The sequence below is a fragment of the Rhyacophila brunnea genome, unplaced genomic scaffold, assembly GCF_057557595.1.
Source record: "Rhyacophila brunnea isolate RB1 unplaced genomic scaffold, BYU_Rbru_1.0 scaffold_16, whole genome shotgun sequence".
NCBI classification, from domain to species: Eukaryota; Metazoa; Arthropoda; class Insecta; order Trichoptera; family Rhyacophilidae; genus Rhyacophila; species Rhyacophila brunnea.
The window spans coordinates 31,738,009-31,753,200 of record NW_028232816.1 but is presented as its reverse complement, the minus strand read 5'-3'; the positions used below and the strand labels follow the sequence as shown (position 1 = coordinate 31,753,200).

The 15,192-nt window shown below is 36.8% G+C and overlaps 1 protein-coding gene across 1 annotated transcript; it reads left to right on the top strand.

Annotated features, from left to right (window-relative positions):
* The first annotated feature begins 4,363 nt into the window (after positions 1-4,363).
* On the top strand, positions 4,364-15,077 carry Use1 (Vesicle transport protein Use1). Its single transcript, XM_085943746.1, has 6 exons — positions 4,364-4,594; positions 5,737-5,833; positions 6,620-6,746; positions 8,849-9,051; positions 10,236-10,377; positions 12,428-15,077. Exons 1-6 carry the CDS (start codon positions 4,449-4,451, stop codon positions 12,466-12,468), a joined length of 756 nt encoding a protein of 251 aa, XP_085799872.1. The 5' UTR covers positions 4,364-4,448; the 3' UTR covers positions 12,469-15,077.
* The last annotated feature ends 115 nt before the right edge of the window (positions 15,078-15,192 follow it).

Sequence of the window (15,192 nt, the reverse complement as noted above, 5' to 3'; positions counted from 1 at the left end):
TTGACGAGGTATAGACCATCGTGACTTTCAATGTATATGGTTGAATAGAGAAGTTAATGGGTTCTTTTCCCCTTCTGATGGTGGTGTGTCCATCGTTCTCTGGTAGTTGTCGTGAAATAAATGTCGACTCACAACGCCAGTTACCTCTCTTTAAAATACATCTATTGGGTATATTTACAGTTTAAGGAAGCCACCACCGAGCGACACTGCTTGGTGGTTCTTGTACACCTGCTTCCAACAGTACTGACCTTATCCAATTCCCTATAACTGTCCTGGTGGCTGGTTTTGGTGGTCCTCTTGAAGATATAAATAATTCCGAAATATCCTTCCTCTCTCCTTGGGTTTGACATGCAGACTAGTATCCGTAACCAGAATACTGGGACGATGTTTTTACACGTGGAAGCGCTTAGCTTCCATTCCGATTGACGATGCTTGGCGGTATCTGTCTTTGCGCCAAACATTGGTCATACAATTAAGTGGTCAACTTTATCCACTGATCCATTGTCTACTATTACTGAGTAGTGTGAGGTCATGAACCCTTCGTCCCGATGCGAGAAGCAGCCGAGTAGGTAGCTGTCCTACGAGACGTTTCGAATAGGTTGTACTCCACCGGTGTTGTTTTCCTAAGATGATCTACCACTCGTCCTGGATCCCAAACCGGTGGTTTGACGGGTTTCGTTTTGTGTACCGAAATTGCTTGTAACATAATATTGTGTTGTACTACCACGTTGATGCTGATATCTACAATGATAATCGGTTTGCAAAATGTGGCTATGGCTGACTTATGCACCAGGATGGTGTTGTACGACAAACCCTCCATGTTGTGCAAGTAGCTTAGGTATCTGGCCAATTCCATTGGTTGAGGGCTATTATGATCCATTAGTTTCATGTGAGACATGTCATTGTCTTCCATTTGTTCCAAGCTGGTTTGTAAGTTGTTAGAGTCGAAGGCCGCCATCTGGAAGTAAGGAGTGCCCTTTCTTCCACCATTCAATTTGATGTTATTTCACCCCACCCGAAATTATCCATTGTTAACGGGACAGGTCCTGGGTCCTTGGAGGTGGACGGTTGGTCTCCATACCTACTAGTGTCGTATGTAGGTGAGGCATTGTTTAAGGAGGTACTATCGCCCTTTTTCGTAAGTCCACTTCCCAAAACATTGTTTCCAGCTCGGTGCCACTGTCTAGTAAGTACTTCCCTTTTGCTGAGTTCAGGTGCGCTAGGACTCGTGAAAGTAAGTTTGGTGGGGGAAATATCCACGCAAGTCCTATACTCGGCCGAAGGCGTCGTGAAACAGCGCGCCACTGTCTGTAACGTCTCGTGACACATACGTTGCAACGACATGTGCTGTTTCGCTTGAGAATAAATCCACCTCGGGAACACCCCACTTTTGAAACAGGGGGGTGGTTGCGGTGTTGATGAGGTGCCACTCGGGAATGAGTTGTATGCGGGAGAGATGATCTGCCACACAGTTGCAATTTCTGCGGAAGGGGTGACAGATTTTGTGCCGCCCTCGTTGTTGATGTATGCCACCACTGTTTGTTGTCTGTCTGCAGAAGCAGATCTGATCCTATGATTGATTGTACCAGAGATTGAATTGCAAACATTTCCTTCCTGTTGGAATGCCATGCCATGTTAACTGGTCTTGTTCCCACGTACCTGATAGGTGGTGTTCATTCAGTTGGGCTCCCTAGCCTGTGTCGGCTGCGTCTGTCGTCAGGAAGTGATTGAATGTCGTTCTGTGTGTCAACTCTGAGGAGCCTATCACCTGGAGCCACCACATGATGTCATGTTAGGCCTGTGGTGGGATTGTCGCCTATTGGCAAGAATGGGACCTCAACAATATTGATGACTGGAGCTTTGTAGCTGTCGGCAATGCAACCTTCCTCGTGGAGGTAGGATGCGAAGTTAAGTCGCCCCAGAAGGGATTGAACATGTGCTTGCCTGATGGACCAACTGCCTTTTTGTACCTGCGTTGTGTCAAATCTGAGGATTCTATCGCCTAGGGCCACCACATGATGCCCTGTTGGGCCTGTGGTGGGATTGTCATCAATTGGCGAGGATGGGACCTCGGCCATATTGATGACTGGAGCGTTGTAGCCGTCGGCAATGCAACCTTTTCTCGTGGAGGTAGGATGTGAAGTTGAGTCGCCTCAGAAGGGATTGGATATGTGCCTGCCTGAGGGACCAACTGCCTTTTTGTACCTGCATTAGCAGATGGTGACGGAATGCTACACACTTCTCCGGCGACAGAAACCTCCGCTTGTTGTGTGTGTCCCACGTGATGTCCAGGAACCCTCATTGGTTTGGGTTCAGACAGGATCTTTTAATATTTATTAACCACCCTAAAGACTGTAGGAAGGTTATCCTATATTCCACCTGAACCGAGACTGTTTCTCGGATTGGTTGGCTACTAAGAAGTCGTCTGGTAAGTAAATATTCTCAGCCATTCTTTCGTAGGCGTTTGGCGACCCAATTGGTCAGGGATGGAAACATAATCGGAGCGGCTGACAGCACGAACGGCAGACACGTGAATTGTAGGAGCTCCCCTTGGTAGGCTAGTCGAACGAATCGACGATGTTGAGAAGCCATGGGTACCTGGAGGTACGCCTGGTTTAGATCTATGATTACTAGCCAGTCTTCTGTTGGAACGCTGGAACCTCATAATGGTGAATTTGTTTGAATGGCTTTGGTTGTAGGAACGCATTCAAACGCTTTCGGTTGAAAACAGGGCATAGGGTCCCGTCTTGTTTCTTGATCAGAAACAGGGTTGAGAGAAAACTGGCGGTTGGACCCCCCTTCTTCTAGAACCCCTGAGTTCTTTAAGTCCTCGATCTCGAGAGTGACCTCTGCTGATTGTTGCGTTTGAAATTCTTTCCGTAAAAATAAAGAAGGACTTACCAATGGTGGTGTCCACACAAAAGGTATGCGGGCTACGGCTATTATTTTTACCAATGTTGGGGGGGGGGTACACTACGCCATCCAGACTCCCCGAAAGTCTCTTAGGCGGCCCCCAATGTTGTTGGTCGTCCAGATGCGGTCACCTCCGCTTAGAGTACGGATCCCTGGTGGAGCCCGTACCTCCGATGGAGTCCGTACCACCCCTTGGGAGTACCCCGGCCATAATGTGTGTTAAAGGGCCTTCCGAGACTCTGAGCTTGGAGGAATCCTTGATAGTGCCTCCCGAGTGAAGGTATCCTTCCGGTAAGGATCTGAGTCATGTTCTCGCAAATTTTATTATGCGTTGTCCCCAAAACCATCTTCGATTTTTTGGTACAAGCCCATCGCTGTTATGATGTTTTGAGGATTGGTTGTCCAATCCACTACCCCTTGCATACCCTTCCAGAAGCTGTCCCGTTGGGAAAACATCGTATTCTGGAGGGCCGCGATGGTCCTCTCCGTCAGATGGTTAGCTGATGACGATTGGTCGCACCGACGCAACTTGTCATTTAGACCTAACTCTACGACCGTAGGGGCCGCCAAGAATTGTTTTTTGGGCGTTGTGCCACTCCTTGCCGGTCCCCCTGCTGAAATAAGGTACGTAACGAGGATACCTCAAACATCAGCATCTTAATCGACGCTCGTACGTTGAACTATTCCTCCTGTAGCAGTTCTGCTTCGCCGTCTAGTGTCCATTGCTTTTAAAATATCCTCCTCACGGTCATTCAGATGTTGCGCCACAATCACTGATCACTTAACGTTCGTTCAAGATACATTTTTGATAGTTAGAATGAACTGTCAGACGCAACATGTAAACAATAAGAAAGCCAAATCCAGAATGAAGACAAAAGGGTCCCAAACTCCCTACATAAAAAATAGACGCGCGGGTATGACCAGTAAATAAAAAGGGAGGAATGACCAACGACAAGAAAAAGGAAAATAAATTAGTAGAATATAACCTCACGCGAAGAAGAAAGAGCAAACCCTTAACGTTCAAATAGACTATATGACGATCGGGCACATATATGCTAAGAGCGTTTTAGTGTCTATGATCAAATCTATGCCATTCCGACATATTATACATACATATTGTATGAGAGCTATGACATCGTATTTACACTCTGTGACACCCTGTGACACAGGACGCCAACATAAGAAACGGGTTTTTCGACATATATATGACCGATCGTCATAGAGTGTATTTGAAGCATATCTCTAGGACTTTAAAGTCGAATTCGAATAATGTAGTATATTTTTAGGGCGATTATTTTTTATTCGTAAAATAAAAATATATCATAGAATACCACGAAAGTAAACAATACACTAATCTCAATTATAAAAATAAATTATCAACGATACCTACCGATGGAAGCACGATCGTGAGTCGTGGTATTAGGAATACCTAACCTACGGGTTTTTAAGTATAGCAGCCCTGTAAACAACTGTCAAGATGACAGCTACTACCGACGTGTAATTTTTCAAACTGTGTCGAAACGAAAATATTTAAAATGCCTTCTAGATTAGAAATTAACGCAAAGCGACTTTTAAATTGTTGCGAGGATATGGCAAATGATGACCCGAATAAAGATTGGAGGTTAAAAAAATATCTCGAATCACTGGAAGAAATGCTGATAGAACTACAAAAACAACCAATGTAAATATTTTTTTCTTGCGAAATTAATAATTGTCGAGGTACGTCGATTCGATATTGAGACTTGCACTCGATATGCAATCACTGAAGGTCTTTCTGCCTATCACTTACCTTACCCGAAAATCTTGTCATGAGTTGTGGACGAAATAGTGCAACCATCTGAGCCACCCAATGTTTGCTTTAATATTTGGATGGCACGTCTAAAGACAAGACAGTGCGGACGACATAAACGGACACTAACGATACTAATAATAAAATTATGACTGTCAGGCCACGTGCATTCCATAACCATTTATGGGTGCCAGGTCACAATAACTTGTAAATGAGCATCCATAGTTATAGCTGCAGTCCAGGTTTATTTTCATCGCTTGACTTATGCGGAGTGTCTAGTTGACAATGACAAGCTCTAAGTAGTAGGTTTAGAGCAGCATGCACAATCTAAGATTTCGTTCTTAAGGATAAGTCGCCGAAAAGCATGACTTAACTATAGACAATCCTGAGTATAGAGTTAAGGAATCCTTAACCATAGACTACTTTTGTTATCAACACGCCCCCTTCTGTATTACCATTTACCACTGACAACTGCTGTCAAAATAAATTCACATGTCTATAACACAGTCCATACACTCAAATTCATTTAACAATGTATCTCAATATGGATATTGATAGTGTTAATTCGTTTGGCATGTACTTGCAGAATATTATTTTACTTTTATACTCCAACCCGCAGAAATACAAAATGCCAGGTGAAGAATGACACTTGACGCTAGTGTTACTATGTTAAAAAAATATCTTGCGGTGCCTGTGGAATCACGTATAATGACTTATAACGGAAACATAAGTGAATTATAATTAAATATTAATATGTATTTATAGTTATTGCATTTATGAAATGCAGTTGTCATATTTTTGTCATCGTTTAACAATTATAAAATAATTTACCTAATTTACCTAATGAGAATTTTTAAATATGGTATTATTTTCAATAGAAATGATCTTAACTAAGGACAATGTTTCTGCATAGTGTTTTCTGCTAAGGAAATTTTAGTTATGACAAATGTTTCTGCATTCCGCTCTTATTTTCTAGATATGCTAGTGCTCTATATAAGTGAATGAATTAATTTTTTCATCTATTATTTTCACAGAAAACCTTCCAAGGATACATTAGCGGATTACAACAGACGATTAACATTTTTGAAAGGATTGATACACACTACCAAATTGAGTAACCCTGTACAAAAGGTAATTTTTATTATAAATATCGAAACCACATAATAGTTACTGGATGTAGAATACCCACCCACCCTAGAGAATCCTCAACAATGAAATGAATAATGCGTGTGGATAGAGTAAAAATTAATGAACTGTGTACACCACATCCTTACGACCAATTAAGCAGAGAATAGGATTCGCAATCTCAGGTCATAATGTCATAACCTTTTACAGTATTAAGCCCAGTCGTACATTGAAAATGTGCAACATGCAACTTTCTTATGTGCGTATAGCAAGGCCTTGCGAGGACAATGACGTCACTCGCCAAGCCAAAACGAATGACAAAGTGCGACATTTTGAGATTATACCTGCGCTACATGTCGGGTGAAAATATTTGCATGTGCTGCGGAGCTTCATTTAACAATGTATATTTTATGAATAGTGATTACGTCATATCAACGTTTTCGACATGTTGCGGGTGAGACAAGTTTTGTTGTGAGAGTCGGCTAAGAGGTTTCACAAAAATGTGTATACTTTTCTTATTATAAAGCATTGTTTTTAACATCAATCCAGAAAGGACTATTATAGATCAGGAGATTTTCTGTATTGCACTGATGTGGGAATAGCCACACTGATTGGGAATATATTTTAGAAAGCAATACACCATTATATTATCTAAATTTTATTCACTGTTATTCTTTGGTTGGCAGACGTGGTATCAATAAATAAAATAGTTTAGGTGAGATGTCACTTGATTTATAAATACATAGCACCGTCCATTTCGGTTTGATTTACAACATTCATCTCCCTCTGTAGGTGGATGCTGTACTACATCTATCTCATGGAGCCGCAACGACAGGAAGTAATGTGGCAACTAAAGAAATCCATCAAAAAACATCTGCAAAATACGGAGAAGAACTAAGAAACGAACTATTTTTAAATGGTACGCATTCATAATTTTTATTATTTAGTTGAATACTATAAAAATACACAGTATAACAAAAGCGTAGAATGACTATTACTACTACTTCACCCTGTCACACCCCAGCGTTGAGGCATAGGGCAAGCACAAGTTTGTGCCACTTCCCTTGGTTCATCGCCAACTCTCACGCCTCCCATCATGTCAGACCTGCGGCGTGTAGGTCGCTTTTGTAGCACCGCTGCAGGGTGAGTCAATGCGAAGGCTGGCCACAGCAACGGAACCTTTGATGCTGTGCCGCCAAGGTACGAAGTGTCATGTCCCAGTCACGTGAAGAGTCTCTTCGTGATTCTTCGTAACTCAATCACTGAGTTCGTGAGCGGACACGGCAGCCCTCGGTGAGAATGACTACACGTGTATTTTCTTTATGAGACTTATGAAACCAGTTATTACCAGCCACACAAGGATGTCAAAGTAAGTCAAAACATTATACACCTTACATCATAATATGTACCGACACCAATTAAATGTGTGATTTTAATTGTGACCAATTTCCAAAATATTTATCTATCCCTTCTGAGCATCTCTCAATGGCGATGATCCTTCTTCACAACTGCAGTTAATCGACTTGCACAACTTCAACCAAACTTCAAACTTCATTGATTCTTCCATAGTCAAATTGATTAATGATAATTTCTGAAGCTTATCTATTATTATAATATTGGCATGCGGTGAGGCTTGCTCATGGTCTGTTGTTGGAAAAATCTGTATACACCCATTATTTACTACGTCCTATTATCACAGCACTCCAGAACTTTCTGGGCCCCATGTGTCAAATAAAATTATATTAATTTACATCATTTGGTAAACTGAATGTTAAAATGAAGGTTTTTCACTCAAAATTATACAATGTGTTTGAATCAAAATCTATAATACCAATGCATAGAATGCCGATAAAAAAATATAGTTAAATAAAATATGCCATCCGATTATATAATATTATTGTATGCTATGTTATCGAGTATTTCTGGGATGAACTTGCATTCACAACATCTACGAACCTACGAAGCCATGGATTGCAGGTCCCATGACTAACAAAAATGCATGGTTTTTGCTAATAACAATTCCTCATACAAATCGTATGAAAATATTACCTCTACCCTGTCAAGCGTACTTGTTTTCATTGAACTAAAACTACAATGTATAGATAGTGTTTGTTAGTTTTTTAAATTTAATTAAACCCTGCCTAATCCAAGCCATAGTAGATAATAGTAAAAAAATAGTATAAAGTATCTAAAATTATACCATTAAAGCATACATAATTTTAGATATTTTTTAGATGGAAGAATATTTTTTATCGACTGTAGTTTGGGTAGACAGGGCATAATGAATTTTAAAAAACTAACCAACACCATCTGTAATATGTATTCATAATTTAACAAAAATAAATAAATGTGACTGAAAAAGTATCAAATATTTTTGTCAGATCTTCCATAGCAGTAGCGAAGGATGGAGATAGGCTGTTAAAATCCGCCGTAAATAGTGCACATTAATCTTTGTTTGTCATATATATTTGTTTACATTGAAATAAGACTACAATATACAGATGGTGTTGGTTAGTTTTTAAAATTCAATTAAGCCCTGCGTAACCAAACAATAATAGATAAAAAATATTATTCTATCTATAAAATATTCATTACCTATGATTTGATTGCATAATTTTAGATATTTTATAGATAGACAAGTATATTTTGACTGTTATCTATTAATTATCGTTTTGGTTTTCACAGGGTTTAATTGAATTTTAAAAACTAACCAACACCATCTGTAAATTGTAGTCTTATTTCAATGAAAACAAATACGTATGACTCACAAAGTTTAGTGTGCTTTTATGTCGAATCTTAGCAGCATACATCTACCCCTCGCTATTGCTACCCTGTAGAGGCCCATATGTTCTGCATAGGAGTGAATATGATAATTTACTTACATACAAAACGGTATATGTTGAGTTTTTTAATTGGCACAATTTTGTAAAAATCTAAATAAGTCATCTTAAAAGTTTCACATTCGACGGTTTGCAGTCTGCCGGAATAAACAATATACTTAATTATTATATTCTCTTACAGATAATGATGACAGCCTTAGAAATCGTAATATTTCAAAACCTCCCTCGTCGAAGACCGGTTTGAACAATACCGAAGACATGGACAGCTTATTGCGATATCATCAGCAAATGCAGGAGAAAGTCGCTGAAAATATGTTACTACTAACTAGAAATCTGAAAGAACAAACACAACTCGCTAGTAAAATAATTAAACAGGATACGGAGGTAATATAAACAAAACATACTTGTGCAAGACACATGTGAAAGATTGAAACCTTGAATTTTTTTTATAATTTAATTCTTATTTTGAATAGTGTTTTGCCAATAGTAGGTACCACATTTATATGTATGTACTATAATTTAGGTTCACGTAATACGATAATACTACTTCACCATGTTCGATCCTAAGAGGATCATATCATAGTCCTCCACAGAATGGAGGTTGTATTAACAGATTTTGTTTTTACGAGAAATGGATGTTAGCTACTTGCTCAACCTGTTAGGTCCATACTCTGACTCCAAACACAAATTGAAAAACAAATGTGTATTTGCCAAACCCAGGATTCGAATCTGGGTCCCACGACATTACAAGCCGACACTTAAGCCGCTCGGCCACCGCGTATGCCATATAATAATAAGTATGTACGTCTTAAATACTATAATTTCGTATTTTCTTTTAACTTTTCATTTTATTTGGCATCTCGAAAGATGTATTAATGTTTTTTTGAATATGACTAAAGGCAAAATGTTGTGAGGTGCGCCGGTAAAATCTGTCTCTGAAGGCGTATTAGCCTGTTATAAGTTTGGAAAACACTGGAAAGTACAATATTGTCTATTTGTTACAGTAAAAATGAAATCTGAATGACACTTTTTTTTCTAATTGTTGAAATTAGGTTTTGGTTATTTTTGAAACCTGAGTAAGTGAATGGCAAAAAATCATACTGTTTTGAGAGAACTTACTATATACATAGTTTCCTACGAATAAAACATAATATGATTCTGTTGAAACATACAAAATATATTTCCGTTTAGTTATCAAATGTCCAGAGTTTCTTTTTTAAAAACAAGTTAAATGAAGTGTCAAAAATTTTGGTCTAATAATTATTGATGAAATAAATGCACTATTGTATGGTTTTTTGATTCTCTTACGTATTAAATCGCTGAGACATTATTATGGCAGTCTGGCCAGGCTATTTTCCGTTTGCATAGAAATATTTGAACATTTACGAAGATTTTGTCAGTTAGCTCAACTTGGTAGCAGTATGCTACCTCCGGATTACATTTTTTCACGCTTTCGATTGTAAATAACATTAACCTTACTAAAAAGCTGTGTTTCACATTAAAAAAAAAGGCATTCCAATAAATGTTTGTCTGATGATTTTCTATCATTGTTTTATTTTTCATTGCAGACATTAAAATCATCCTCAAAACTCTCTGATACAAACATGTTATCTTTGGAAAGTGAGCGCGAGAGATTAGCTGAACAAAGCCGTAAGGCGTGGAAATGTTGGCTATGGATTATGCTGGGTCTTGTAATGGCTATATTTATAAGTAAGTTAAAAATACTGTTCGTTTCAATCATTTCGAGGTGTTTATTTCCAAAAAATAATAATTCACAAATATGGTCGAAATCTAACAAAAAGTATGAATATAATATTCTATGCGTAATTTCCAATGACATTAATATGGACGAATCATCTGGAAAAGAAAATGACACTCACTATACTGTCGGGTCTGCCGAATGGCATAATCTGTTCTAACGCCATTACAATAAAGGTGATATTGCTATAAATTCCTGAAGCTTTTTGTTGGTCTGCCGAATGGTTCGGTTTGAACGGGTTCGCTCAAATGAACATTGACTCATTGAAACACTGCTCTAACGCCATTACAATAAAGGTCATATTGCTTTAAATTCCCGATGCGTGATATCGCATAATGGAAATTGCGTGACGTCTACCTATACATGCGAATTTACTTGCTAGCTACTGTATTGAGTGCGTCGTCCATTAATAATGTCATTGGTAATTTCACATACATATTGAGACGAAAAAAATGTTTAAAAACTGAATCACGTACAGGAAACGATTCAGTAAGATAATACAAATAATTACCGATATGTCCAATTTGAAGTAAATTGATTATTGGGTAGTAAAAATGAGTATAATGTCATAATTTGGAAATAAAATATGTTAGAAAGAAAAAACTAACCGTAAAACCAACCATTTATGCTTGAAACACAAAAGTGTTACTACAACTATATGTGGCTCTTGATTTACTCCAACATTCGACTCCATCCTGGACTGTCCTAAGCTGTTTCCCTCCTATTTTGGATGCCCAAGATCTTAGATATGACTCGACATTATCCCTCCATCTTATACAAGGTTGATCAGGTCTTTATTAGCTTTCCGGTTTCCCAAATGTAATTTTTTTTGTCACGCATAACTCGTTCATCCTATGCACATGTACATTATGTACTATCTCCACCTCGTAGAACACAGTGGTCGAGCGGGCGGCGGGGCGGCAGTGGCATGCGCAACTCAGACGTATAACCATGTGTGAAATGTTCATAGACAAAGTCTTTTTTTGGGCATTTCACACACGGTTATACGTTTGAGTTTCACGCGCCGCTGCTGCCCCGCTGCCTGCGTATTCACTCTGGCCTAGCACTAAGCCCAACACTCTTTTCATATTTTTGATCATGGAACAGGATTCCGAGCCATACATAACAACTGATCGGATTAGCATTTTGAACAGGATGTCAGTTCAATGCTTTGGAACGTAGCAGCTTAGTTAGATTTGTTCCTGGGACAAATATTCATTGTGTTCGCTTAAATATTGCAATATATTCAATTAGGTATCAACATTGCATTTTTGTTTGTGACTAAAAAAATAATTCTTCCTACATTGCGATAAGAGTGATTTCATATTGACCGTGTTTAGGAAAAAAGGGCGTAACCCACACAGAACAAATTTTACAGGAGGGGCAAAAAACGTTTTTTTGAATAATTTTGGTTCAATATTTAAAAAAAAATATGCACAGACATTGGGTGCATGATGATTGATGATTTGGTGTAATATATTTTCGATCTACCAATAATTAAAGAAGTTATTACAGAAAATTTATTAAAATTTAGGGTTTATGCTTTTTTCCTTAAATTCAAACTTAATTAAAGCTCAATTAAAACCTGAATTTAGATAATAATTTGGCATTTGCGCCGTACTTCATTTTTACAGAACGTGTATTTAATTGTATACATTGTTAATATCTAATAAAAGCACTTTTCAAAAAATTGAGGGTTACGCCCTTTTTCCTAAACACAGTCGATATGAAAGATTCATGTATCCAATACAGGTATAACAAATACGGAATTCCCATTTAAACAAATGAAGTGTTTCACATGGAAATACTCCCATGATACATCGTTGTCTGACAGAGTTTAAGTCACTTACGAAACTGTCACTTACCTGTTGCTTATCTGTTATTCTACTTTCAATCTATGCATAACGGTTTTAACTAGTCCATTTTGCATCATGTCAATATTCTATGCATAAGGCCTTAACACAATAGGTTATTTTTTAATGATTATACATTTTCTTTCAGATATGGTGCTCTTCATGAAGATCATCAAGAAGAGAGTTTAATGATATATTATATTCCAGTACAGCAATTCTAGATGTCAGTTGTGAAGGGTGGAGATAGGCTGTTGAGATCCGACATAAATGGTGCACACTAATTATATAATTTAAAAATTAGGTTGGTTTAAGCAGGGTGTAATTGAATTTTAAAAACTGACCAACACTATCTGCAATTTGTAGTCTTAGTTCAATGAAAACAAATACGTATGATTGACAAAGATTAGTGTGCACTATTTATGTTGGATCTTCAGCCTACCTCCACAATTTGCCACTGGTAGATGTACATACCTCTAATATGTTCACAGCAAAACCATAGATCTTAGGCCGGTATTAGACTATTTGTAAAGAATATTTAATTTTTTTTACTATACTTTATAAAATATGTCCTTCATAAAAGTACTTTTATAAAATGTATTAGGATGACATTACCATTTACATAAACATATATTTAAATAAGTTTATGGTAAAGAATGTTTTTATGTGTTGCTAGCTTAAATTTTCGAAATTCGAAATGTATAAAAATCAATGATTTTAAAATTAGAAATAATGGCCTTCAAAACCTGCTTTTGTTTTAATCTTAAAAGTATCTTCTAAAAAATCGTGCAAATGTCACCTTTAATTCAATGTTAAATATCAGTTGATCTATTGAAATTACAGTAATCATGACAATAGTGGTGGCGGCCTTACGGCTCGTTTTAAAATGGAGAACCGCAAGAAATTAACCAACAGAATTATTGATTGGAGAACACAAAATATATAATACTCACCACCCTTATTACAAAAATAGAAATAAAAGACTGTAAACATAAATGTACAAACCAACATACATTTGTATAATAATTATGTGTACAGTAAGTCCTCGACTTACTTACGTGATTAATTCGTTCTGAAGATTTTCATGTAAGTCAAAAAATCGCGTAAGACGAATAAAACTTAAAATCATGCAATTTTTTAAATGATGTGTTAGTTTCAAAGGATAAGTATAAATAAAATGGACCTACATACATACATTTAAGAAAACATTATTGATTGATGAAGTGGTTTGATTTTGCAATCCCCAGCAGTATTTCCACCAAGTAAAAGGGTTAGCCTATCTGCAGACACCTTAAAACCTAGCATAGATTTTTCTAGTTGGGATATATAATATGACTGATCAGGCATTTTTTTCCAATAAGCCCAGTTTCGTCCACATTTTGACAATATTTGTTGTGGCAGGTAATCCTCATTTTTATGATTTCTGCTAGTCTCTTCATACAATTCATAGCTTCCTTTGTATCTGCATAACTCGTCAGCATCACCTGTTACTTTGATGTTGTGTAGTTTATTACGGCTTTTAAATTTGTCCGTGGTTTGCAATGAATGTATTAGTATCAACACTATCATCATTTTTACACTTTATGTCTTCAAAACGACTCAAGAGTATAAGGCTTATTGGAATTTGTTGTTGCTGCATCATCTTCCATCCATATAACCTATATTTCCATTTCTTCTATTAATATTTCTCTTTTCTTGGTAATTATTGTAGATTGTATTACTACCAATTTTTTTACATGATCCGTAACATAATATTCTATGTAAACACAAGCGCAGAGAAATAAACTGCAGCAAAAAAAGCATATTTTAAAAAATTGCGTAAGTACGAATTCAAGTAAGTCGAATTTGCAAGTCGAGGACTAAGTGTAATAATAATAATATGTCCTGTTATGTTTTGTAATAAAATGCTCTTAAATGAAATACTATAAAACATCTTTGTCAAAGTTCATTGATAGACTGTGAAATCTTTAACATGAGACCTGGCGGCGGCGCTCGTGATGCATCTTGTCTATGGTTTTTGATTTTGAAGTATTGAAAGTACTGAAACGCGAGAGGAGGGGATGTAGTTCTCTAAGCCGCCGCCTATCACCATAAAGATTTCGCACTATAGTCTAATACGGGCCTTAACCCTTAAATGCATGATGGCAAATTTCTAATGTACCTATATAATGTATTACTTTTCAAATCGACCGCATTTAATGTTTAATATTATTATAAATTAACAGTGGCACCTTTGAATAAAAACTATAACTCTTTCGTTAGCAAACTTTATCCACTGCAGAGAACTCCAAGTTTATAAATAAAATTTCATTCACACAAAAAAATTTAAAGAATACTACAGTTTATTGCTGAAAGGCAACACCATGCAATTAAGGGTTGAAGATGAATATTAAGTTTTTTAATATGGGGAACATAACGTCATTGTTCTGGCAGAAAACACTAATTCGAAAAAATGACATATTGAGTTAGTACCAAAATATTCCTTATTTCAAACTTTACCGTCTGGAAACCTTCTTAATAAATAAACAGTCTTTATTTTAAAGTAATCCTTTTTAAGATTACTTAATAAACTCACATGATAGACCATTATTTCAAACATTTTAACAACTTCAAAGTCAAATTACTCAAAACTAGTATTCTCCAGTTAGTGTGTTCTGCCAGAACAGAGACAATAATTATTTTGTAAATGGAAACACATACATACATAATAATAAACTTTGTAAGTTTATACACAAAAATTATTTGACTGTGATTGGTGTTTTAAATTATTAAAAAAAAATAAAGGATGAAAGCTTGTTTTGTATCAGTTGTTTATTTTAACCAATTCTTTAAATGAACATTGAAATAATGGGGCTATATATTTTATTTAAACAATTTCATATAATATATATCATATATATTTCACATTATAAATTA

Coding starts and splice junctions, on each gene's coding strand:
- Use1 (XM_085943746.1), top strand. CDS start 4,449: ATGCCTTCTAGATTAGAAATTAACGCAAAGCGACTTTTAAATTGTTGC. Junction 6,747..8,848: donor AAACGAACTATTTTTAAATG/GTACGCATTCAT, acceptor ATTCTCTTACAG/ATAATGATGACAGCCTTAGA. Junction 10,378..12,427: donor TGTAATGGCTATATTTATAA/GTAAGTTAAAAA, acceptor ATTTTCTTTCAG/ATATGGTGCTCTTCATGAAG.